At 43.2% G+C, this 26,102-nt stretch overlaps 3 protein-coding genes across 7 annotated transcripts in view; 2 read left to right on the top strand and 1 right to left on the bottom strand.

Moving 5' to 3' along the window:
* Nucleotides 1–21,054, top strand: part of LOC112252911 (ninein-like protein) — a 48,258-nt gene extending 27,204 nt beyond the window's left edge. For 3 of the 4 annotated variants that reach the window (XM_024424603.1, XM_024424604.2, XM_024424605.2), the window contains 20 exons: nucleotides 2,366–2,502; nucleotides 3,061–3,201; nucleotides 3,339–3,513; nucleotides 3,967–4,077; nucleotides 4,795–4,884; nucleotides 5,705–5,849; nucleotides 6,142–6,210; nucleotides 6,305–6,429; nucleotides 7,971–8,338; nucleotides 10,932–12,443; nucleotides 12,985–13,089; nucleotides 13,239–13,308; nucleotides 13,502–13,786; nucleotides 13,969–14,082; nucleotides 14,191–14,337; nucleotides 14,471–14,620; nucleotides 17,275–17,388; nucleotides 17,696–17,905; nucleotides 19,711–19,824; nucleotides 19,912–21,054. In XM_024424603.1, coding sequence (XP_024280371.1) covers nucleotides 2,366–2,502; nucleotides 3,061–3,201; nucleotides 3,339–3,513; nucleotides 3,967–4,077; nucleotides 4,795–4,884; nucleotides 5,705–5,849; nucleotides 6,142–6,210; nucleotides 6,305–6,429; nucleotides 7,971–8,338; nucleotides 10,932–12,443; nucleotides 12,985–13,089; nucleotides 13,239–13,308; nucleotides 13,502–13,786; nucleotides 13,969–14,082; nucleotides 14,191–14,337; nucleotides 14,471–14,620; nucleotides 17,275–17,388; nucleotides 17,696–17,905; nucleotides 19,711–19,824; nucleotides 19,912–20,103 — 4,374 coding nt within the window. In that variant the 3' untranslated portion in view covers nucleotides 20,104–21,054. The remainder of the gene's footprint in view (nucleotides 1–2,365; nucleotides 2,503–3,060; nucleotides 3,202–3,338; nucleotides 3,514–3,966; nucleotides 4,078–4,794; nucleotides 4,885–5,704; nucleotides 5,850–6,141; nucleotides 6,211–6,304; nucleotides 6,430–7,970; nucleotides 8,339–10,931; nucleotides 12,444–12,984; nucleotides 13,090–13,238; nucleotides 13,309–13,501; nucleotides 13,787–13,968; nucleotides 14,083–14,190; nucleotides 14,338–14,470; nucleotides 14,621–17,274; nucleotides 17,389–17,695; nucleotides 17,906–19,710; nucleotides 19,825–19,911) is intronic. The other variant, XM_024424607.1, reaches the window with a different exon arrangement.
* On the bottom strand, nucleotides 20,728–23,410 carry gins1 (GINS complex subunit 1 (Psf1 homolog)). The gene is made up of 7 exons (XM_024424612.2): nucleotides 23,179–23,410; nucleotides 22,325–22,389; nucleotides 22,095–22,193; nucleotides 21,876–21,966; nucleotides 21,662–21,778; nucleotides 21,341–21,415; nucleotides 20,728–21,242 (listed from the first exon to the last, which is right to left on the bottom strand). Exons 1-7 carry the CDS (start codon nucleotides 23,251–23,253, stop codon nucleotides 21,174–21,176), a joined length of 591 nt encoding a protein of 196 aa, XP_024280380.1. The 5' UTR covers nucleotides 23,254–23,410; the 3' UTR covers nucleotides 20,728–21,173.
* Nucleotides 23,411–23,465: 55 nt separating this feature from the next.
* abhd12 (abhydrolase domain containing 12, lysophospholipase) overlaps nucleotides 23,466–26,102 on the top strand; it is a 28,180-nt gene continuing 25,543 nt past the window's right edge. The window contains exons 1-2 of one of the 2 annotated variants that reach the window (XM_024424610.2): nucleotides 23,466–23,583; nucleotides 24,215–24,389. In XM_024424610.2, the coding sequence (XP_024280378.1) occupies nucleotides 24,217–24,389 (173 nt within the window). In that variant the 5' untranslated portion in view covers nucleotides 23,466–23,583; nucleotides 24,215–24,216. Of the gene's footprint in view, nucleotides 23,584–23,967; nucleotides 24,390–26,102 lie in introns of those variants that run through there. The other variant, XM_024424611.2, reaches the window with a different exon arrangement.

Here is a 26,102-nt window from a genome sequence, read left to right as displayed (position 1 = left end):
TTAGATCTCCAGCTGTCCCATAATAATGAACGTGTTGGGAGTCGGGACGAGACAGACAGGCAGGCAGGCAGCGTTCCTCAGCCAGTCGAAATCATGAATCAGCTGGCATAATTTTTTATGAATATATACAAAGAAATGTCAATTGAAAAAAGGTAAAATGAAGTGCAGTCTTTACAGCTTCTATGTTTGAAGTGATTGTGTTAGCTGTGTTCTTGGCTAGCTCTTCTGAACAACAGTGTCCTGACGAGAGAGCACATTTTATTTGCCAGGCGAAATCGCGCCTCATTAGATCATTGTTATGGATGTATCGAAATAAATGGCACTAGAAAACAGCTTCAACAAATGCAAATGCTGCTAATGTTGTTGTTCTTTTTGACGTTTGACGTGACAGTAAGTTAGGCGTAGATGGCTGGCTAGCAAGCAACTGATAAGAACGTTGCCAGCCAATATGGCAATGGAACATTTAGAGCGAACTACTGAGTCGCGTCCATAGATACAGAACAAAAAGACTGAACGACTGGGTCGCATCTCTGGCAACCGATTCAATAGAACGGACGACCAGCCTGCTTGGGTAGCAACCCTAGATTTGTGTCGAGACTATCTTGTGGAAGGATGAAATAGTATGATTAAATTCATCTAAATAACGTTTTAAGTTAAAGTATGTTAATCGGTATTTGAATGTGTTGGTAATCCGTTGTATAGAAGTGAAAATGCCCTCGAAGCCGGTGTTTGGAGGATATATTGGCACGGCTTCTCGGGCATTATCACTTAAATAAAGAAGGCTGCAAGGTTTCCCATTTCATCATTTTGATAAAAACAAGTTACATAAACTGTATTTCTGACTCCTTTAGGGGCATATCTCCTTCCTGTGTGTAAAATGTGTAATAGGAGTAGAATTGAGATTGTGAGTTCCAGTTACATGTAGCGGATGGTTTTTTGGTTTAGATTACATGCTGTGGTGTAGAACCATAATCTATGGAACACTGCCTACAAAAGGCCCTCGCTAGACACACTCTAGTTACATTATGTGTTACTGAAATAATCCTCTTGTAAATCTGACACATTTTGTTGCATGAGGATGAACTGAACTTTGACCTGAATGTATATTTACCATACACCAGTTGTCAAAACACCTGGGGCCTCATGTATAAATGTTGCGTATGCACATAATATGCCCGAAAACATGCGTGCGCCTGTTTTCATGCGAAAGTTTGCATTTATAAAAACCGAACTTTCACGTGAGAATTTGCTTATCCTCCCGCAATCTTTAGACCATGTGTACACACAGTTTCTTGTGGCTGAAGTATTGCATTGCAAGAAGGCAAAAGTAGCCTTGTGTAGGAATACACAACACTTTTTTTCATAACAAAAAACAGGTTGCTAAAAATATTAATATGCAATAATTTGCAGTTAGTGAGAATCTATTTATTTGGTCTTTGCATTCTAAAATCATTAGAAATAGGCCTTTATTTCCTTGATCAATGGAGAATAAATTCCTCACCTTTTCTGACTGATGGTTTCGTACTTGCGAAATAGCCTAGAGGCCTACAAAAAGTTAAGATAGGCTACCCGTCGTCTCATGTGCCTCAGTTGGTAGAGCATTGTGCTTGCAACGCCAAGGTTGAGGGTTGTGGGTTCAATTCACACATGCTCTGGATAAGAGCGTGTACTAAAATGTAGAAACATACCATCTCTCATTTAATTTGACCCACTTCACAGTAGTAAATAGATAGGCTATTTCAAGTATTTTGCTCTTTGCGATCCGATGTGCAGTTCGAAGGTAGACCAGACGGTTCACCTTTTCCATTGATGTTTGTAGGCGACATCTGAATACTGTAATTTCACATATCTCGAGTAAATATTTCATTTATTAACATAATGCATATATTATAATCATTGCAGAATACGTTCTAAAGCTTTTCTGGCCATGATGAGTTGCCCGGACTCTGGCTGGGCCAGATGTTTTGCTTTGTCATTATGGGGTAATGTGTGTAGATTGATCAGGGGGGGAAAACGATTTAATCCATTATAGAATAAGGCTGTAACATAACAAAATGCGGAAAAAGTCAGTGGGTCTGCATTATTTTCAAATGCATTGTATAATGCTCGTTCACACGGGCATGCATATGTATGGTGTTAGCCAAATGTATACATCTCCATATATTTGTGAGCATGCAATCTTTTCAGAAATGGCGCACGCAGATATTTAGTGTCAAATATGGTTATAAATTAGGCCCCTGGTCCTGGAGAGCTACAGGGTTGCAGGCTTTTGTTCCAACCCTGCAGTAAAATAAGGACCAGGTTTGATTAGGTGACCACTGCCGTAAGTTTGTCAGTTAACCTCATGCTGTTCTATCCCCTCCAGACTTTGGACTTTCCCCTGGAGGAGCGAGTCAGTCTGGCGGAGCTCACCCTGGCCCTGGACAATGAGCTGCTGGTCAGCGGCAACGGCATCCACCAGGCCGCTCTCATCTCTTACAAGAACGAGATCCAGTTCCTCCAGTGAGTCTTTGGTTTGATACTTTTGGTACTGCATGCTTCTATGGACTCTATAGAGGTTATGGTCAAAGACACTTTAGTGCATCCTCTGGATTCCTTTCCTGTGTGAGCCAATGACCTTAAACTGAGACCAAATCATTTACATCAACTCTTTTTATTGATTTCATGGTCAATAATTACTTTAGGGGGAATCATTGGTTCAACTTCACACTGTAATAGTCACACAAAACCTGTAGCCTACATTTTACATAATGGATTTTTGGTTGATAGATTATTACTATGTCTCCACCTAGAGGTGAGAGATGTTGATGCTTTCATGTTGTTTATTGTAACAATCATTGCCTTGTCGGTTTACTGACCAACTTTGGAACCATAATACTGCATTCTTTCAGTAAGTATTAATTTGCCAATATTAAACTGCTGTGGTCTGCCTTTTTTGATTATTTGTGTATAATGTACATAGAATAACTGCTGTTAATGTGAGTCCTCCATGATCAGGTCATTCTGGTGAGTGTTGTACTTAGGTCCATGCTCATTGTCTGTCCGCTGTCTGTCCCTCAGGGTCCTTGCAGACCAGGCGTGTCAGGAAAGGGACAAGGTCAAGGCCGACCTGGAGTGGGCCGACAGGAGAAACCTCCAGCTGGTCAGAGAGGTGGATGACAGGCACGCCACTATTGAGTCACTGAATGAAACCAAAATCAAGTAAGACCTTCTCTTCCTTCTCACCTCCATATCATTCTGTTAGACTGATGTGATGGTTGGAAAATCTTGCTTGACTAGTTGTGTATTGTCATGCGTGGGGATGGAACTTTTTAGTTAAACTTCCCTCTGATTGGCAGGGGTCTGGAGCAGGAGTTCCGGTATAGGCTAACGGCCCTGCGCAGTGAATCAGAGCAGGAGAGCGAGGTCTTGCTGCAGCAGGTGGAGTGTGAGCGGGCCAAGCTCGAAGAGGAAGTGGAGGTCTTACATGCACAGGATGCCAGTCTGCAGGAGGAAATCTGTAATGCCACCCAGGTGACAAGCACTATAGATACACACTGTGAGGTTTTTACAATGATAAAGGAGTACTAGGAATACAGGCGATTGCTTGACCAACCCGCCTAAAAGATTCCTTGAGCTTAACCTCTATTTGATTTGACTTCATAAGAGGTTCCTCGTGCTTTTGAATGCACGTCTTTTGTATGAGTATAAACTGGTTAAGTTTCTGCAAGCAGTTTGTTTTCATTTCCATCTCAGTCTCTAGAGACCTCAAAAGAGAACATTAGATTAGTTCATGTGATTTTGTTTTTTGCCTTCCTGCTTGCAACATCCCATGCTCTACACCAACTTGCCCACGGACAACCAACGAATGCCAGACTCCTGCTTAGCTTCGTAACAATCCCCCATCGTTAGTACCCCATAGTGTTGCTGTGGATATCTTAAAGCGGTATCGTATCACTCTCAATAACCCTCCCTTTGGGCTAACAGGAGAACCACCGTTTGGAGGAGGAGGGCAGTGCTCTGAAGGGGAAGCTGTCAGAAGCAGAGAACACCATCTCCAAGCTGCAGAGAGACCTGGACCAGCTCCTACTAGACAAGGTGAGAGGGAACTATGTGAGGATGGGCTTGATGTAGGGTGACCGGATTTAAAATTCCCAAATGCGGGACAGTGTAGCCTATACATGAATGTTTTTTTCAGGCAGCACCCCTCAGGGAATGTAAACAGTTAGGAAGGGGAAACTTTTAAAATGGGATTGAGTGAAGTAGCAGAAAATATGTTAAATGAGCAACTAATGAGCATGGAGAGTTTTATGAAATTACCTTTCAGTCCAATATGGCTATTTACGTACTTTTGTAGCTCTTCATTAGACGCACGTGTTTTGGAAGTACTGGTAGTTAACTGTCCTCTCTCCAAGTTTATTTGGAATTTTCCCCAAAAAGATTTCACAAATGGGATTGGTTGACAATATGATATTGGCCTACATCTATCAGCTCTCAACAACGTTTGGAGAAATGTTTTAACATCACCAGCACCACATCCTTATGATATATCTTGTCATAAGCGCAAGGTGACTTCAGAAGAGACCGGTTGGAATGAATATTCTCATTAAATGAATAGGAAATCTGACTGTTTTAATTTGTTGATCAAAAGCGGGACAAAGGGCCAAAATGCAGGACTGTCCCGCACAATCCGGGACATGTGGTCACCCTAGCGTGATGATGTCCTGCTGTGGCAACTCATCCCTCAGGGAGTGAGGAGTGTGGTTTTGCCAGGAATTAATGATTGAGGGTTTCCGTTTTGTTTGGCTGACACAGTTTGGGAGCCTGGATCCGAACAATACAGGACTGCTGAACCAGGAGGAGCGCGTCTCTGAGATCATCAAGGAGTATGAGCTGCAGTGCCGGGTAAGAGTGTGTGTGTGTTGGGCCTTCCGAGTGGCGCAGTGGTCTAAGGCACTGCAACACAGTGCTAGCTGTGCCATTAGAGATTCTGGGTTCGAGTCCAGGCTCTGTTGTAGCCGGCCGTGACCTGGGAGACCCATGGGGCAGTGCACAATTGGCCCAGTGTCTGGGTTAGGGGAGGATTTGGCCGGCAGGGATGTCCTTGTCCCATCGTGCACTAGCGACTCCTGTTAAGTGGGCATTGTGTCAAGAAGCAGTGTGGCTTGGTTGGGTTGTGATTCAGGGGATGCACGCCTCTCCCGAGTCCGTTTGGGAGTTGCAGCGATGAGACAAGACTGTAACTACCAATTGGATACCATGAAATTGGGGAGATAAAGGGGGTCAACAAAAAAAAGAAAGGCCGTGTGTGTTTAAATAATCATGCCTTGCGTGTAACCCCCAAGGGCGCTCAACCTTTCACAATTTTCCAAAACAGTGCAGTAATTAGTTATTACATTCATGATTTTTGTCAAACTATTTTTAAAGACTTTTTGTTTACTTGCCCGGACAGAGCCGAAACCTGTTTTGAGTGTGTGAATGACAATCCTCTTGATTTATCCAAACGCCTCCCATTTTGGGAAACTAGAAAGTGAAGGTGAGCGTGTATTGTTCTAGGTTCACAGAATTTGTGATGCAGTGTGGTTTGAATAGCATGTGCGTGGCAGTGAGGACATTGTGACTAATACTGCTCTATCTTTATACTATTTCTGCTGTGCTTTGCTGTGTTTGTTATGTATGTTTGTCGGAAGTATTGCATGTTAAATGACACGTCTTTGTCTCACAGGAGCTGCGGGACCGGAATGACGAGTTGAACTCTGAGGTGGAGATGTTAAGGAGTCAGGGGATGGGGAGGCGACCCAGACGGGCAAGAGACACGTCCACACACGCGTGGTCCAGCCGACGATCACTGACCACTGAGTCTGACTCTGGTAAATCCCACTCACAGCCCTAAGCCTGTGTTCACCCGATTTGTCCCTGGAATTGATACTCGTGCCCTGATTAGAACATATATTTATTTATTTAAACATACAGTATATGGGCCTTGTCCTTGGAGGACTGAAAGGCCCCTCATATCTCTCTTCCCCACCCATGTATGCACATACACGCCCTCTTTCTCACACACCCTCTCATTTCTCCACTCAGTCCCACTCCTGTTACACTGACAGTTTCACTTTAGCCACTGACCTGCTCTCTACAGTAATCTTGTCGATTGTGCTTCAGATGACCCTGAGATGAAAATAGGCGTATCTCCCATGGCTAGCAAAAAGCTACAAGTGGCCAATAAGAATGGTAAGAATTGGAAACATCAATCATTTTTTCCCTCTCTGTAAAAACCTGTTGGGTTTGACTCGCCACCTTGGTGTTTTTATTTCTGTTCCTTCAGGCCTGGGTTGTCTGGAGAGTCTGCCAGGTCCGGTTGTGAGCATTGAGACAGAGATGGCCATGGAACAGTTTAAGGAGAGGCACAGCCAGGAGGTGCAGGACCTGAAGATTGAGTTAGAGACCAAGGTAGAGGAGGCATTCTGATATGCATGCTCACACTAGGTTTTAATATTTTCAAGAAACTACACATTTTCCTTCCTGAGAAAATTGCAAGAAATTACGGGCTTCCCGGTATTCCCGTTCAAACCGGAAGTGCTATTTAAAAGCTATAATACCAGCGGGAAAAAATCTGACATGATTATACCACTATATTGGAGAAATAGACACATGAATCTAACGGTTTCTTGTTGTATTTGTTGCAATTTAATCAACTCAGTTCTCTCGAAGTCACCACACTATTTCATTGATGTAGCCTAGTTAACAGGTCTATGACGCACTGTTGGCCAACTGGTAAAATATTATGAGGTTATTACAGTCTACTGAAAGTTACATTTGTTTTAGCCTACCTTTGACTGAAAGATGCAGCTTGGTCATTTTCTCTCCCCTTACAACTGTCTATCGGTGAAATTTGGGAAGGTTGTGGCTGTTTTGACTGTTTTTACAGCCATTTTGTCAGAGCGGACTTGCGAAAGTATTCACCCTCCTTGGCATTTTTCCTGTTTTGTTGCATTACAACCTGTAATGTAGCTAACAAACAAACAAAATCATTTGCATAGGCTATAGGCCGTACCTGTTTAACTTTGATTTTCTCCGATGAAGTGGTCTCTCATAACGCGCAGTGCATACATTCTTCCCAGCGGTTTTTGATCTTCGCCACAAATTGGCCACAGACTGAGAAGACTCTCTTGGTCTCCATGGAGGTGGCCTGGATCGTTGCGAGTGCCTCAAACATGTATTTTGACCCATCTGTTTCCTCCTTAGAGAGGATTTTCAGTAGGTCGGTTTTGCATTTGGCCTCGTTGGCAATCATTTTTGTCAAACTTTGCCCCACAGACAAAACTAAAAATGCAACAATTACAAAGATTTTGCTACACCTGTCAGGTGGATGGATTATCTTGTCAAAGTAGAACAGGGATGGAACCAAATTTGAGAGAAATAAGCTTTTTGTGCGTATAGAACATTTCTGGGATGTTTTATTTCTTTATGAAACATGGGACCAACCCTTTTATATGTTGCGTTTATATTTTTGTTCAGTGTAATAAAAGCAGATAGGCCAACCAGTAGTGACTTTGTAAGTAAATACGGTAGGCTACAACAACACACCCTGAGCGTTGATTATTGATCATGCAGATAGCAGAGCAGGCCGTATGATGACAGATTTAGACTTTGCACATAATTTAACATTTACATTTGATTTCACTCTGTTCATAGAAATAATTTATAATTGACTGGTTTCTCACTATCATTTATCCCGGGAAAAGATGGGTTTGGGCGGGAAATTCCAGTAAAGCTCGGTAACCCGGTTCCCGCCATTAAAACCTAGCTCACACGTTTTTGTATTGTTTTGATTACCGTCTCCTATTTTTGTATGTGAAATTGAAACGTCCAAAATTGTTGGCAATTTGAATGACACTAGATGTAAATACTGAACTAACTTCAGTACATGGGAGGCCCATTTTTCTAATTCTGGGATAGCCCTGAACCACCTCATCATCCTCGCCTCACAGGTGAACTTCTACGAGCGCAGCCTGGAGCTGATGCGACGGAACATGGAGGTGGAGAGGAAGGACATCTCTTCGGGCTTCAAGGTGGAGATCAGTGAGCTGGAGGAGCAGAAGGCCCAGGCTGAGGAGCAGATTAAGAGGCTAAGGGAGGCAGTGGAGAAGTTGCAGACCGAGTTACAGAGCAGCTCCAGGGGCCTGAGAGGGCCAGGCTGGGGCGCTGACCAGGAGAGAAGGGCCCAGCGCGAACAGGCTGAGCTGGAGCAGAACTATGCCCGGGAGATCAGTAACCTGGTCCAAAGACTGACCTCTGAGAAAGACCAGCTAGAGGCTGAGCTGAAGCTCAAGATGGACCAAGAGTTGCTGCTCGTAAGGTGAGTGTGGCCAGACTATCCTCCTCCCCAGGGCTGTCTTCTGAAATTCAAACAAATTAATTTAAAGTTCACATTCTTGTGTAGGTTGGCTCCCGGTTTCGCATTCAATTTTATGTAACATTTTTTTGTGCCAACTGTAACTTTTGCATGAGTCCCTTTAACTCCATAACATATACACTGGACTTACACAACAATGGTGTGTGAGCTGGGACTGGTGTACGTCGTGTGTATGTATTTTAACTTAATGTACAAAACATTATGAACACTCTTACCATTTTCTAGTTTTTACTTAACACTTTTTTTTTGGTTAAGGGCTTGTAAGTAAGCATTTCACTGTAAGGTCTACACCTGTGTATTTGGCGCATGTGACAAATTTGATATGACACACTGAAGACAGATGAATCCAGGTGAAAGGTATGATCCCCTATTGATGTCACATGTTAAATCCACTTCAATCAGTGTAGATGAAGGGGAGGAGACAGGTTAAAGAAAAATTAAGCCTCGAGACAATTGAGACATGGATTGTGTATGTTTGCCATTCAGAGGATAAATGGGCAATACAACACGTAAAGTACAATTGAATGGGGTATGGTAGTAGGTGCCAGGCGCACCTGTTTGTGTCAAGAACAGCAACACTGCTGGGTTTTTCATGCTCAACATTTTCCAGTGTGTACCAAGAATGGTCCACCACACAAAGAACATTCAGCCAATTTGACACAACTGTGGGAAGCATTGGCGTCAACATGGGCCAGCATCCCTGTGGAATGGTTTTGACACCTTGTAGAGTCAATGCCCCGACAAAATTGAAGCTGTTCTGAAGGCAAAAAGGAGGTGCAACTCAAGGTGTTCTTAATGTTTTGTCCACTCATTGTATGCACGTGTGTGTATATACAGTACCAGTCAAACATTTGGACACACCTACTCATTTAAGGGTTTTTCTTTATTGTTACTATTTTCTACATTGTAGAATAATAATGAAGTAATAATATGATGAAATAACACATATGGAATCATGTTGTTAAAAAAAAAAGGTATAAACAAATCAAAATATATTTTATATTTCAGATTCTTCAAAGTAGCCACCCTTTGTCTTGATGAAAGCTTTGTAGAAAAATAAAGAAAATCCCTGGAATGAGTAGGTGTGTCCAAACTTTTGACTGGTATTGTATATGGGTGTATATACAGTACCAGTCAAAATTGTGGACACACCTACTCATTCCAGGGTTTTTATTTTTATTTTCTACATTGTAGAATAATAGTGAAGACATCAAAACTATGAAATAACACATATGGAATGATGTAGTAACCAAAAAAGTATTATTTTATAATTGAGATTCTTCAAAGTAGCCACCCTTTGCCTTGATGACAGCTTTGCACACTCTTGGCATTTTCTCAACCAGCTTCATGAGGTAGTTGCCTGGAACGCATTGCAATTAACAGGTGTGCCTTCTTAAAAGTTAAGTTGTGGAATTTCTTTCTTTCTCTCCCTGAGAAGTGAATGCGTTTGAACCAATCAGTTGTGTAGTGACAAGGTAGGGGTGGTAAACAGAAGATTGCCCTATTTGGTAAAAGACCAAGTCCATATTATGGCAAGAACAGCTCAAATAAACAAAGAGACGTGACAGTCCATCATTACTTTAAGACATAAAAGTCAGTCAATCCAGAACATTTGAAGAACTTTGAACGTTTCTTCAAGTGCAGTCGCAAAAACCATGAAGCGCTATGATGAAACTGGCTCTCATGAGGACCACCACAGGAAAGAAAAACCCAGTGTTACCTCTGCTGCAGAGGATAAGTTCATTAGAGTTACCAGCCTCAGAAATTGCAGATTCCAAATTTGAGATTTTTGGTTCCAACCGCCGTGTCTTTGTGAGACGCAGAGTAGGTGAACTTATGATCCCCGCATGTGTGGTTCCCAACGTGAAGCATGGAGGTGTGATGGTGCTTTGCTGGTGACACTGTCAGTGATTTATTTACAATTCAAGGCCCACTTAACCAGCATGACTACCACCGCATTCTGCAGTGATATGCCATCCCATCTGGTTTGCACTTAGTGGGACTATCATTTGTTTTTCAATCGGACAATGACCCAATACACCTCCAGGCTGTTTAAGGGCTATTTGACGAAGAAGGAGAGTTGGTGGAGTGCTGCATCAGATGAGCTGGCCTCCACAATCACCTGACTTCAACCCAATTGAGATGGTTTGGGATGAGTTGGACCGCAGAGTGAATAGAAAAGGCACCAACAACTGCTTAGCATATGTGGGAACTCCTTCAAGATTGTTGGGAAAGCATTCCAGGTGAAGCTGGTTGAGAGAATGCCAAGAGTGCAAAGCTGTCTTCAAGGCAATGGGTGGCTATTTGAAGAATCTCAAATATAAAATATATAAAACAGTTTTTTGGTTACTACATGATTCCATGTTTTATTTCATAGTTTTGATGTCTTCACTATTATTCTACAATGTAGAAAATAGTTTTAAAAAATACAAATAAAAACTTGAATGAGTGTGTCCAAACTTTTCACTCGTACTGTATATGTGTATGTATCTGTCTCTGTGTGCCTTGGTGAACAGTGTGTGTGCTATGTAATCAGGGAAGAGGCAGAGCAGCAGGTGTCTCAGATGAAGACTCAGCAAGGCGAGGCCCAGTGCAGCTTCATGCACCAGCTACGCTGTGAGCGCCTGCGACTGGAACTGGAGCAGGAGAGGCACAGGGAGAGACTCCACAGTACAGAGAGGGCGGTTGAGGAGCAGGCCAGGATCTGCAGCCGGTCCGCTATGGAGAGAAAGAGGCTGGAGGAAGGGCACCAGGAGGAAGTCCGGCAGCTGAAAGAGCACATAGCCAGTCTGCAGGAGCAGGCAGATCTGACCTCCAATAGGGAGAAGTCACTTATACAGCATTGTCAGTTAGAGGTGAAACTAGAGCACTATCAAACACAGTGCAGTCAGTTAGAGGCTGAACTGGAAGAGACTTGCGATCGGTGCAGTCAACTAGAGGCCAAACTGGAAGTGGTTTGTGCCCAACTGGAGCTGGAGGAACGCACTGTGTGTCTGGAGTCTGAGGCTTTGACCGAGCGTCTGACCTCTGAACAGCATGATGTAGAGGAGGAACTGGGGTTGGTGAAGGATAGAGAGCGAGAGATCCTTAGTGAGGTGTCTCAGCTAAGAGAGGAGCTGCATAGTCTACGGTCTGAATATATGACACTTCTTCAGGACAAGGAAATGATGGCGGAGAACTGTAGCAGTTTGTCCAGCACCTTCCTACAACAGCAAGCTCAGCTGAGGGCCAAAGAGGAAGACACGGAGACCCTGAGGGGGGAGTTGGAGAGGGCACGGGAGGCTCTGAGAAATGAAGTTGAACGATGCTCAAGGCAGACTGCTGAGCTGGACTCCCAGAAGATGGACAGAGCGAAGCTGATGGAGGAGCTGAGAAAACACAGAACAACTGTTGACTGTCTACAGTCACATCTTGACTGTGTCACTGAGGAGTTAAACCAGTGGAAGAGGGCAGAGAAGAGTCTACAGGAAGCATTGAGGCTGGAACAAACCCAGGTCATGGAGATCAAATCCACCCTGGACCTGGAGAGGGAAGAGACGGGCTGTCTGGGCCAGGAGAACGCCCACTACATCCGCCTGGCAGACCAACTCTCCAACCAGATCGTAGAAATGGAAACAGAATCATCCAAACTCCAAGACCACATCCACCAGCTGAAAGCCCAACTGGGTGAAATGTCCAACCTGGTTTCTGATCTCAGGACCCAGCTAGAGGCCAAATTCACAGAAGTAGACCACCTTGAATCAGACATAAAGCAGACTGCAGGTCTGGTAGAGATAGCGGAAGCCCTGTCCAATAAGCACTATAGGGAAGAGGAGCTGCTGAACACCCAGCTGGAGACCAAGGAGAGAGAGCTGTGCTCCCTCAGAGGAAAGGCTGGCAGCAGCACCGCCGTCCAGCTGCAGCAGGCCCTGCTGTCCTCTCAGGCAGAGGTCCACAGGTTGGAGGAGGACTTTGAGTGGGAGAAGGGCAGGATGAAGGAGCAGCTGGTGGAGATGGAGAAGCTGGTCATGGCTCTGGAGATGGTGATGGATCCTACCAGTCCACACAGGTTTGTGATGTGCAGGCCTGTTGCCGGAAATCAAACCAAACCAACCTTCAAATGACTAACCTCCACCTGCCTTGAAACATTCCAATGTGTTTCTGCCCCAAACATGGTGGCTGAAATTTGAATGACTAATTGCAACCGATCTGCTCTCATCTGAAAGAGATCCTCACCTTTTCTCCTCACAAACCTTCTCCAAGTGTTTAACCTTCTCTAAACCTTAACACCTTAATTGTCTGGAATGCATTAACAATTTTCTGTCTCTCTAGCGGCATGATTTTCACCTAGGTGCATGATATTAGATTTAATTTGTCTGAATAACAGTATTTTATATCATTGAATGTTTGTTTGTCTAAACCAGTGTCCATTTTACTTTCGCCACATAAGTGCATTGATTTCAACCAGAGTTTCATCTGGAACTCAAATGTTTGCTTCAAATTATAAATGCCTCTATCAAATCAATCCCCAGATAAATATTATGTTTAAATATCTTCCAGATTAAAATGCCTTTGAGGAAAAACTCCTATGTAAACTATTTCAACTCTAGTTCTCAGTTAGATGAGGTCAACTGTGAGAACAGTGCTCTGAAGGACAGACTGGCCATGTTACAGCAGGATGTCCAGAGAATGGAGGAAGAGATCGTCAAGAAGAAGTAAGCTGATCTGTCAGTAATGTGTTGCTGTGAGATAATGTTAAATTCCGATATGGTTTACAAATGTCTGTTACAGAAGGGGTTGTTATTTAAGCTGTATTCTGTCTTCACAGCTATTAATCATTCCTTTCCGTCTTTGATTTCACCAGAAAGAAACTGGACGAAGTGGAGCAGGAACACGAGAAGAACAGGGAGAAGCAGGAGAGACTTCACAAAGAGGTTTGGTTTCAATCGTTTTCCATTTCACTATAATCACCCTGCATAGTTCAACTGACCCTTTTAGCCTGATAGATTTTAATAGCCTACATTTGATCATTGGACACATGATCATTCTCTCAATCACCCGAGGTCACTGCATAGTGATGAGCAATCCCAGTCTGATAAACCCTTCATCCATTCCCTTCCCTCTCAGAACGCCAAGTACCAGGAAGAGGTGCTGGACCTGAGAGCCCACAACCTGCAGCTGAGCGGCGTGAACGCTGAGCTTAGCTCCCGTCTCCATGCCGACCAGGGGGCAGTCCAGATGCTGACGGAGAGGCTGGCGCAGGTGTCCCGGGAGCAGGAGGAGGGGGCGGCCACAGCCAGGCAGCTCCAGGAGACCTCCACCCAGCAGGAGAGGGAGAGACTCCACCTGCAGGCAGCCTGGCGGCATGACAAGGAGCTGCTAGAGAGAGAACTCCACACCATCAAGGAAAAGGTGTGTGTGTGTGTGTATATATAGGGGACTTTTGGGACCGTTGTGGTAGAGTTCTCCATTGACTAGATACTATGTTTTGGTCTATGGGAAATTGAAGTTCGTGAGAATTTTCTTGGTCAGCATTTTTAATGAATGGGCCTCATTTATGTATCTTGGTTCTTAAATGTCTTGTTTGCTCTTAGCTCCAGTGTTTATCAGAGGTGGAGTCCTCTCTGACCAGCCTGACCCTGAAGCACCAATGGCTGGAGCAGGATAAGGAGAGGCTGCTGAGGGAGGTAGAGGAGAGGACCCAGAAGGTGAGAGAAGGATGTACTTGGCTATTGCAACTCTGTTGGGGGGGGTTGACATCTTCCAAGTCTTTCCTCTGACTGAATATGTATGAATTATGATGTTATTGTTTTCAGGTTGAGAAGCTCCAAGAGTCTCTTCTCTCTGTGGACTCCCAGATGGAGCTGCTTCGCTCCCAGCTCCATGCAGTGGATCAGGAGAAGACTGGCCAGACCCAGGAAGTAGCCAACCACCAGAGGATGATACAGGATGCCCAGGACAAGGTAGGTGACATACTAACGACGAAAACAATAGAAATGTCTGCTCACTGTTTGCTGGTCCTGAATGTGATCTTTAATGAAGTGTTGTGATACATTAGCACTTTGACTGACTTCATTGTTGTCTGCTGATCATCAGGTAAAGGAGCTGGAGGCCAGCATGGGCAGGCTAAGCAGGGAGAAGGAGCAGCTGCGTCTGGCCCAGAAACAACATGAGGAGGAGGCCACTATGGCCTTACAAAAGGAGTGCCAGAGCCTGCGCCTCCAAAACCAGGAGCTGCTCCACAGGGTAGAGCTACGTTACTTGCTCTTAAAGCCATAGCCACGGGATGTAGGGGTGCTGGAGGTGTTGCAGCAGCCCCTTGTAAATTGGAATATATTTTGCCAAAATTACACTGGACAAAAATATAAACGCAACATGCAAAACTTTCTCTGATTTTTACTGAGTTACAGTTCATATAAGGAAATCAATAAATTGAAATGAATGAATTAGGCCCTAATCTATGGATTTCACATGACTGGGAATACAGAGGCCGTCTCTAGCTAACTAATGTAGCTAACTAGCCAGCTAATCTCTGTAGCTAGCCAGCAGGCTAGAAAGCAACGCTTTCTAAGGGGTGGCAAATGGGTAAGCATAAAAATGTTTTTTCTAAATATTAGCATTTATGAAGCCTAGAAACACGTTCCTCACACACTAGGAACGTATTTCCTCCAATTTTAGAACGAAAAGGTGCCTCAGTCCCAAAACACAAGTTTTCTGGAGACTTATGGGAGGAACGTGTGATAAAGTCACCCACTGCTTGGCTTTCGGTAGCCTGATTTCATCCAGACTGAAGAGAAATATGCACACAATGCATCCCTGACCACCACCTGAAGTGGTCAGCCACTTCAGACCACAATTGGTCACCCAATCAGACCACAAAGGGACTAGACCGTCTTTTCAATGCTATCTTATTCTGATAGCAGAAGTCGCATTTAAGTGTCAAATGTAGACATGAACAGATATGCATCTGTTGGTCAGATACCTTAAAAAAAATATATGGGGCATGTATCAGAAAACCAGTCCTCTTCAATGGCTGTGTGAAATTGCTAGATATTGGCGGAAACTGGAACACGCTGCCGTACACATCGATCCAGAGCATCCCAAACAGCTCAATGGGTGACATGTCTGGCGAGTATACAGGCCATGGGAGAATTGGGACATTTTGAGCTTCCAGGAATTGTGTATAGATCCTTGCGACATGGGGCCGTGCATTATCATGCTGAAACATGAGGTGATGGCGGTGGATGAATGGTACGACAATAGACCTCAGGATCTCATCACGGTATCTCTGTGCATTCAAACAGCCGTCGATAAAATTCAATTCTGTTCACCACATTGACATCAGGAAACGGCTCACCCACACGACGCCATACACTCTTTATGCCAGTACAGTTGAAACCAGGATTCATCCGTGAAGAGCACACTTCTCCAATGTGACGATGGCCAGTGAGCATTTGCCCACTGAAGTCGGTTACGACGCCGAACTGCTGTCAGGTCAAGACCCTGGTGAAGACGACGAGCACGCAGATGAGCTTCCCTGAGACGATGTCAGACAGTTTGCGCAGCAATTCTTCGGTTGTGCAAACCCAGTTTTATCAGCTGTTCGGGTAGCTGGTCTCAGACGATCCCTCAAGTGAAGAAGTCGGATGTGGAGGTCCTGGGCTGGCGTGGTTCCCACTTGGTCTTTGTTTGTGAGGCCGGTTGGACGTACTGTCAAATTCTCTAAAACGACGTTGGAGGCAGCTTATGGTAAAGAAATGAACATTCTCTGGCAATGGCTCTGGTGGACATTGCTGCAGTCAGCATGCCAATTGCACACACTCTCAAAACTTGAGACATCTGTGGCATTGTGTTGTGTGACAAAACTGCACATTTAGGAGCTGCCTTTTATTGTCCCCAGTACAAGGTGCACCTGTGTAATGATCATGCTGTTTATTCAACTTAATCCATCCACCTGACCGTTGTGGCATATCTTGGCAAAGGAGAAATGTTCACGAATAGGGATGTAAACCAATTTGTGGACAAAATTTGAACGTTTTTTTGTGTATATGGAACATTTCTGGGATCTTTTATTTCAGCTCATCAAACATGGAAACAACACTTTACGTTTATATTTTTGTTCAGTATGTAGTATTTCTTGTTTGTACATAAATAGATCAAATTCTAAATACTACACCAGATACTATAATTTAGCCATAGAGGATCAATAGCTAGCTTCTTTAAAAAAATAGCTGTGGTGGATTGTTTTTAAGCATAAACGCAGTGCATAACCAACTACAGCCTGCAACTTGGGCAGTGCGTGGCAAATATGTTTTATTTTATTTATTTTTATTTAACCTGGCAAGTCAGTTATGAACAAATTATTATTTACAATGACAGCCAAACACGGATGACGCTGGCCCAAACCCGGATGACGCTGGCCCAATTGTGCGCCGCACTATGGGACTCCCAATCACTGCCGGTTGTGATACAGCCTGGATTCGAACCAGGGCGTCGGTAGTGACACCTCTAGCACTGAGATGCAGTGCCTTAGACAGCTGTGCCACTCGGGAGCCCAATATCAGCTAATTGTTGAGTTGCGGCTTTCAGTGAACAGCAGGTAAAATTGGCCTTCTATTTCAAAATACAATCACTGGAAAACACAGTTTGGAAATCAAATATCTACTGCTAAAAAGAGAAGACTCTAATCTGCCAAATGACGTAGAATTCCATGAAAATAGGCCCATTATTTTTTCAGACCTCTTCAAATAATGAAGCTTTTGGGCTGATCCTTGAATGTGCACTCTGTTGAGTTAAATCTTACTGTTAGTCTGCAAATGCGGTCACTGATGCTTGCATGCAATGCTTTATTTTCAAGGTGAATTATTTTTTAAGTGGTTGTTGTGCTTTGTTTCCTTCAGGTGTATCAGCTGCAGGGCCAGGATGTGGAGGTTCAGAGTCTGACCGAGGAGTGCCTGACTCTAAAGAACAAACAGACACAGCTGGAGACTGCCAGGGCAGAGGCACAGGATCAGGTGACTACTTCAGACATTTTGGTCAAATAATTGATAAATATCATTCTAAACTGAATGCAGGTTTGCCCATTGAAACTCAAATTGAGCAACTAACACCATGGTACAAATGTGCACTAATCCAGGCTTGCAGAATTTCATTTCATGAACATTTCCAAACTCTATTCCTATGCCCTATTGAGTCTATCAGTGTGTTTGAGGGGATCAAGTTTGAGCAAGAATAGTTTGGGGTGCTAGGCTATTAGTGGCTCACTGTACAGTCTGACTACAATGTAGTTGATTCTCAAACGCATACTGTTTTATGGTGCAGGCACTGATGGTGGACACAGCCTTGACACTAGCCCAGGCTCAGCATGTCCGGGAGCTGCAGCAGTTGAGGGAGCAGGCAGGCCTGGGTTCCAGGGAGCAGCTGGCACACTTTCAAGCCCAGCTGGCAGATGAGAAGCGCAGGGGGAAGAAGCTGCAGCAGACCCTCCGCACACAGGCCCAGCAAGCCAGCACCCAGATAGGCCTGCAGCAGGTAGTGTACTGCGCTACAGGATGCACCCAATCCAGCCACTGGTTACAGTTCAATAGGCATGATTTGCACCCTTTCAGACTTCTCAGAAGAATCAACCATAGTTTAACACAGAACTAAAAATGATCAATAAATGTACAGTTGAAGTCAGAAGTTTACATACACTTAGGTTGGAATCATTAAAACTCGTTTTTCAACCCCTCCATAAATTTCTTGTTAACAAACTATAGTTTTGGCAAGTTGGTTAGGACATCTACTTTGTGCATGACACAAGTAATTTTTCCAACAATTGTTTACAGACAGATTATTTCACTTATAATTCACTGTATCACAATTCCAGTGGGTCAGAAGTTTACATACACAAAGTTGACTGTGCATTTAAACAGCTTGGAAAATTCCAGAAAATGATGTCATGGCTTTAGAAGCTTCTGATAGGCTAATTGACATAATTTGAGTCAATTGGAGGTGTACCTGTAGATGTATTTCAAGGCCTACCTTCAAACTCAGTGCCTCTTTGCTTGACCTCATGGGAAGATCAAAAGAAACCAGCCAAGACCTCAGGAAAATAATTGTAGACCTCCACAAGACTGGTTCATACTTGGGAGCAATTTCCAAATGCCTGAAGGTACCACTTTCATCTGTACAAACAATAGTATGCAAGTATAAACACCATGGGACCACGCAGCCGTCATACCGCTCAGGAAGGAGACTCGTTCCGTCTCCTATAGATGAATGTACTTTGGTGCGAAAAGTGCAAATCAATGCCAGAACAACAGCAAAGGACCTTGTGAAGATGCTGTAGGAAATAGGTACAAAAATATCTATATTCACAGTAAAACGAGTCCTATATCGATATATCCTGAAAGGCCGCTCAGCAAGGAAGAAGCCACTGCTCCAAAACCTCCACAAAAAAAGCCAGACTACGGTTTGCAACTGCACATGGGGACAAAGATCATACTTTTTGGAGAAAATGTCCTCTGGTCTGATGGAGAAAAAAAATGTAACTGTTTCGCCATAAATACCATCATTATGTTTTGAGGAAAAAGGGGGAGGCTGGCAAGCCGAAGAACCCCAACCATGAAGCACGGGGGTGGCAGCATCATGTTGTGGGGGTGCTTTGCTGCAGGAAGGACTGGTGCACTTCACAAAATAGATGGCTTCATGAGGGAGGGAAACTATGTGGATATATTGAAACAACATCTCAAGACATCAGTCAGGAAGTTAAAGCTTGGTCGCAAATGGGTCTTCCAAATAGACAATGACCACAAGCATACTTCCAAAGTTGTGGCAAAATGGCTTAAGGACAACAAAGTCAAGGTATTGGAGTGGCCATCACAAAGACCTGACCTCAGTCCTGTAGAACATTTGTGGGCAGAACTAAAAAAGCATGTGCGAGCAAGGAGGCCTACAAACCTGACTCAGTTACACACGCTCTGTCAGGAGGAATTGGCCAAAATTCACCCAACTTATTCTGGGAAGCTGGTGGAAGGCTACCCAAAACGTTTGACCCAAGTTAAACAATTTAAAGGCAATGCTACCAAATACTAATTGAGTGTATGTAAACTTCTGACCCACTGGGAATGTGATGAAAGAAATAAAAGCTGAAAGAAATAATTCGCTTTACTATTATTCTGACATTTCACATTCTTAAAATAAAGTGGTGATCCTAAATGACCTAAAACAAGGGATTTTTACTCGGATTAAATGTCAGGAATTGTGAAAAACTGAGTTTGAATGTATTTGGCTAGGGTGTATGTAAACTTCCAACTTTTACGTGCTGTAAGTGCTGGCTCTCTGTTTCTGCTCAGGAGCAATATGAGAAGGTGATCGTGAACATGCAGGAGGGGATGGAGGGGGTGGAGACCAAGCTGAGGAGTGTGCGCAAGATGCTACAGGAGAAGGTCAACCAGCTGAAGGAGCAGGTCAGTTTACCATTCATACAAGACAAACGGCAGAGAAACATGCCCTGAAAAGCTGACTGTATTTCATTGTCCCTGTCCCACCCACAGCTGGCGAAGAATGCCAAGTCAGACATCATGCTGAAGGACCTGTATGTGGAGAACTCCCAGCTGATGAAGGCACTGCAGGTCACTGAGCAGCGACAGAAGAGTGCAGAGAAAAAGAACTTTGTCTTAGAGGAGAAGATTACAGCCCTCAACAAGCTCCTTCGTAAGATCGCCCCTGCCTCCCTCTCTGCGTAGCAGTTCCCTGCTACTCAGAACAACGCTACTCCCCAAAAGACATTGACAACTGTGAAAGACCTCTTAAGTTTCCTTCCCTTAACCTTATTATTGGATGACCATCCCAATGAAACATTGATGCGTAATGTGGCAGGTGGTCCACAATGATTATGTAAGATCCATAACAAAATCACTGTGTCACAACTCACTCTTGGGATGGTGGGTTTGATTGCACACAATTAGCACAAGTTATTTGGGTAAGTGGAACAGCACAAGACTTAAGTGTTTTCAGCCACCAGGGTATTATGCATGTACGTTATTTTTTGTGTATATATATTTTTTATTGAGGTTAACGCAAGACTCATTTTTTGTGAAGGTCAATCAAAGTTCACATTAAGTATTTTTTTCTGTCTCTGCAGAGGCAGGCAGTACGTTAGGTTACAGACTATCCTCCAGCATCATGCTGTGTTGGTAGGTCTGAGAGTCGATTAGATGTATAATGGGACCAATGGTATAACATTCCAGTTTGATCATCAAACACACTCAAGGTACTGAACTTAACGTTAAGTCTGTCAGACTGTATGAGATGAATGGTACTGTATGCGAAAGGCTGAATCCTAATTTAATCACAAAATGAATCAAAGAAAGGGTTTAGCAACTTTTAATGAAGTGTTCTTTGTGGTATTTTAAATGACCAACCAAAAGCACAGTATTTACAAATGTAAAGTTTTGATACACATCTGCACAATGTTCAATCCTCATGCACTGCTGTACAGTCAAACCTTTTAATTCCTAAACTATTTGAGTACTAAAAAAGATTGTTGCGACAATGTTTTGTCAATCGAACAATGTAAGTAGGTAATTATTGTAAAAACACTAACATGCAAGTTATGGATTTGTTATGCACTACAGTCACTCCACAATTAAAGTAAAACAAAACTGACCAAGTAATAAATCACCTACAGATAAGTATATTTGAATGAATTATTGTTTTAAAGATCTTTTTCAAAATAGCATCACCTTATGCATTGTCTCACTTAAATGGATAATCCTCTGCTGAAAAAAAAGGTAATATAGTTCTGGCATTTGATTCAAGACATGATGTGCTCCAAGACCCCCTGGCGAATCAACTGCTCACACTTCCATCGTGGCAGGAAGTGCTGCGGAGACAGAAGAGTGACTCATGTTCAATTCTTTACACAATGTGCAAGTATAGTGATGGTTTTCACATATAATACTTTTTCTTTTTTTTTTATACCTGACTGTTTTTCTTCAGAAGAATGATGGTCCCGTCATCTATTTCAAACTCGCCATGATCTTTTAAACAGCGCACCTATGGAGAGAAATACATGGTGAGAAAAACTAAATGGCAAGAGGGTAAAGTCAATATAACATGACCAATATGTAAAAATATCTAAATGAAGACCAAAGGAAGGAGCACCTAATAGTCAAGGCTCTATGTGCTGCAGTTTGAATTAATTGATACAGTTGATGACTAATGGCACAAGTGGCCCCTACCTACATTCATTTAGTCTCTGGTCAGGTCCTTGCGGGCATGCAGTTCCCTTGTGTATCTTACCTCAATGTACAAACTCTTTGGAGGCTTCATGTCCTGTGTTATGTCAAGTCCTTCCTCTCCTCCAAGTGACCTCATGAAGGTAGCCAGTGACTTCTTGTACTGGTTAAACCATTCCAACTATTCAAAATGAAACATGACATTTTAAGAGTCAGATGCCATCACCCTGCCATCTTCTGTCCAATTTGTTTCTTGCCTTTGAAAGAAAGAAACATACCTCTTCTGCACACATGTGGAAGCGGATGTTTGTGGGCAACACACTTCCGTACTCCCACCTCAAAGTCCGAATGCGGAGGAGCCTGTCATAGCTGAGGAGAGGAAATTAGCAATGATGTTGTCCTATCCTAAGAAACTATGATATGGTCAGTGTAACTGTCAACAAAAACATTAGTAGTGATGATGAGCTCAAAATCAACTCATCACATCAGGCACTCACAGGTAGGCAGCGATGCAACGTTGGTTTCTCAGCAGACAGCAGTGACGGAACTTGATGGTTGGAATCAGCTCACTTTTTCCCTCAGACTTGGCTTCATTGCTTTAAAGTGTGTGAAATAAAACGTATTTGTTAAAACCCACAAGGTAATTATTTCAGAACTCGATGGGAAAGAGACACATTCAAATATAAGAGAATGTCAATGTGTGACAATGTTTAATGTCTTAACTCACACATCACTTTGATTCTGCTCATATAATGCTTTCATCTCCTCCAGCACCTGACGAATACCATCTTCCTGCAGAGAGCATATATGCAAAGAAGGTGTCAGTTAGTGAGCAGTAATAAAAGTCAAATGACCATGTAGTCAGTGGCATTATAACCAAATTGCTAACAATCAAACTGATCTAAACGTCTTCACTTTGTATTCATAATCTGGCTACGTTGATGTTAGCTATTACTGAGTGAAACGCATTCTAGTGATGGCTGGCTAGGTTGATATTAGCTCTCAAGAACCCCAAGTCAGAAGAGCAGGGCAAGGAATAGGGCTGCACCATATGGGCAAATCATTTACTTGCAATTTGTTTTTTAACCAAATATTGCGATAGAGATTTTACTTGCGATTTAGATCAAAACACTGTACTGTTGGAATCATATAAATAAAAGTAGTATTTAAATAATATGGTTGGTGTTGTTTGGCATGACAACGAATGAAAAAGCCAGGTACCGTATACGTTGTTGTGACAGAATATAAACAAAGTGTTGGTTAGAGTTTCTCAGGGGACCCTTATTACATTAGAATTTACATTCATGGCGTAAAAAAAAAATATGCAGCCTCTTGCACATGTCCATATAGCAATAGCGATGAAAATGCGATTAATTGTGCAGCCCTAATGAGGTTGATATAGCTAAGCCATTAATAGTATATGTTATGTGTGGCAGTTGGGTGTACTAGGTATCACGTGTCAAGACAGTGTTGACTCCTGCATCGCTAGAGTAAACTAACAATCTAACTAGTTAGCAATTCCATCTGCACTAATGGCTACAAATCCAGTATATTTTATAACCTGCTGAATGTGCCACTTACATTGAATGCAGGCAGTTGACCATCGCCCATCCGGTGAAGTTCTCTGATTATTTCGATTGCCTTTTCACAAAACATCTCTCTTGGTAAATATTGTTATAAATTAATAGGATGCCGTATATCAAGTTAGACTTAACAGTAGGCTAAACCTTACACTCGCATTAAATGAGTGATTATCCTGTAATTATTTCACCGTATCTAGAATGATGTGAATAGCTACTGTCGGACAGCGACTGAGTTTTCGCGGCAAAATGCTTTGTTATGATCACATAGGCGGAAACTATGGGTACCGATGAAAGACAAATTGTACCAACCCACCACACCTGCTGCTGTCACCGCTGGCGGACAGCACATTACCGGTGTCCTCGCTTGTCATGTTGTCAGTTTAATAAAACAATAATAACAAAGGTATTGTATTTTTATCATTTTCATTTTATTAAAACCATAAATAGTATTTACATTCGAATACAACAACAAACATCACGTTGTGTTGCTTAGCTAGCTAGTGTTTAACGCGAAACCACTTGCTGTCAATTTAGGTTAGCTGGTGGAGATAGTTTAGATGTCACAGTTAATATGTTAGCTAGTTCAATGTTGGAATATATGGGGGTTTATTCTGCAATACTGTGTAGTTAGTTACTAGCTAGATAACTGAGGTGGTGTGTTTTGAAAAGTTGCTAGCTAGCTCTAAATGGCGAACTAGCTTTGTAGCTACATTTCCTTTAAAAAGATGGCGTACTGGTCTGCTCTGATTGGCTTAAATGGGAACCCAGGGGAAAGGTTGATTTGATCAGCTGGTCTCTGCAGATATCGGACTTCTACAAACAATGTAGCTAGTAAAAGTGCTGATAGTCAGCGGTGCTGGGGGAGAAAACAACGGCACCCTGACCTCATCTTTACCCGGCTTCTTACCGAGAATTCGTTGCCAAACTACATCACCGGCGCTGCCTAGTATTGCTGTCAAATCAAATGCAATAGTGATAGACGGTGTTTCACCTTCTTTGTCGCTTTTCTTTCACATTGTGCTTTTACATTTCAGTGATGCGAAAGCGAAATAACTCGCTCACCGTGGACCATGACAGCTCTTCCACCAACACATTGCTGGACAGCAGTCCGGATTTAAACTACTGTCACAAGAGAGGGGAAGGGGTTCCTGAGCCTTGTGTACCATCTAGCTCGGAATCGGACAAAAAAATGGGCAGACCATTTCGAAGGTAAGAAACGTTTGCACCATGGAAGTCTAATAGGCAACCTACATTTATCCAGCCAGTACACTAATCTCATTACTGTGTTGTGGAAGATTGGGGGTTCAAGAATACAAATGTGTATTTAACAAACATACTTTAATTCAAGCTTCCACTCCAGGCAGGCTGACATGAGGACATATTCATATTTCAAGATTGTAATCACATTACGCCTGCACCTTTTGATTAGGTTATAGGAGGGACATTTCACTGTGAATACATTTTAAATTATATGAAACAGTTATCCCTCTGCCTCCGGTCACACAGGTTTTACTGGATAACAAAAGACAACTAAAGTTAGGAGTGGAACTGCTTGGGGTGGGTGTGGAACGATGTACATACCGTAGGCACAGAGCTGTTGATATGCTTTTATCTGAGGATGGTGCTTTGAGTTGTATCTTAAGACTTATGGGTATGCCCACATTACTTATGGGATTACTGTGTCTTCCAAGTGAATACTTTATAATCCCCTTATTATACACTACATGACCCAAAAGTTTGTGGACACCTGCTCATCGAACATTTCATTGCAAAATCTTAGGCATTAATATGGAGTTGATCCCCTCTTTGCTGCTAGAACAGCCTCTACTCTTCTGGGAAGGCTTTCCACTAGATGTTGGAACATTGCTGCAGGGACTTGCTTCCACTCAGCCATGAGCATTAGTGAGCACAGGCGATTAGCCCTGGCTCACAGTCGGCGTCCCAATTCCTCCCAAAGGTGTTCGATGGGGTTGAGGTCAGGTCTCGGTGCAGGTCAGTCAAGTTCTTCCACACCAATCTCAACAAACCATTTCTGTATGGACCTCACTTTGTGCACAGGGGCATCGTCATGCTGAAACAGGAAAGGCACTTCCCCAAAGTGCCACAAGGTCGGAAACAAAGAATCGTCTAGAGTGTCTTTGTATGCTGCAGCGTTAGGATTTCCATTCACTTGAACTAAGGGGCCTGAACCATGAAAAACAGCCCCAGACCATTATTCCTCCTCCATACTTTTACAGTTGGCACTATGCATTGGAGCACACAGTTGGCGTTCTACTGGCATCAGTCAAACCCAGATTCGTCCATCGGACTTCCAGATGGTGAAGCGTGATTCATCACTCCAGATGGCTGGAGAGCTTTACACCACTCTAGCCGATACTTGGCATTGTGCATGGTGATCTTAGCCTTCTGTGTGGCTGCTTGGCCATGGAAACTATTTCATGAAGCTCCTGACGAAACAGTTCTTATGCTGACGTTGCTTCCAGAGGCGGTTTGAAACTCAGTATTGAGTGTTGCAACCGAGGACATACTGTTTTTAAGCGCTTCAGCACTCTGTGGTCCCGTTCTGCGAGCTTGTGTGACCTACCACTTCGCTGCAGAGCCGTTGTTGCTCCTAGACGTTTCTACTTCACAATAACAGCACTTAGAGTTGACCGGGGCAGCGTTAGCAGTGCAGAACTTTGACGAACTGACTTGTTGGAAAGGTGACATCTGATGACAGTGCCATGTTGAAAGTCACTGGTCTTACTGAAGAGCTCATTCTACTGTCAATGTTTGTCTATTGAGGTTGCATGTCTGTGTGCTCGATTTTATACACTTGTCAGCAACAGGTGTGCCTGAAATAGCCAACTCCACAAATTTTGAAGTAGTATCCACATACTTTTGTATATGTAGTGTATAAGGGCTCTTCATGTAAGTGGACTA

Source organism: Oncorhynchus tshawytscha, linkage group LG06 (genome assembly GCF_018296145.1).
Source record: "Oncorhynchus tshawytscha isolate Ot180627B linkage group LG06, Otsh_v2.0, whole genome shotgun sequence".
Lineage (NCBI taxonomy): Eukaryota > Metazoa > Chordata > Actinopteri > Salmoniformes > Salmonidae > Oncorhynchus > Oncorhynchus tshawytscha.
This window is presented reverse-complemented; position numbering and strand designations above follow the sequence as displayed.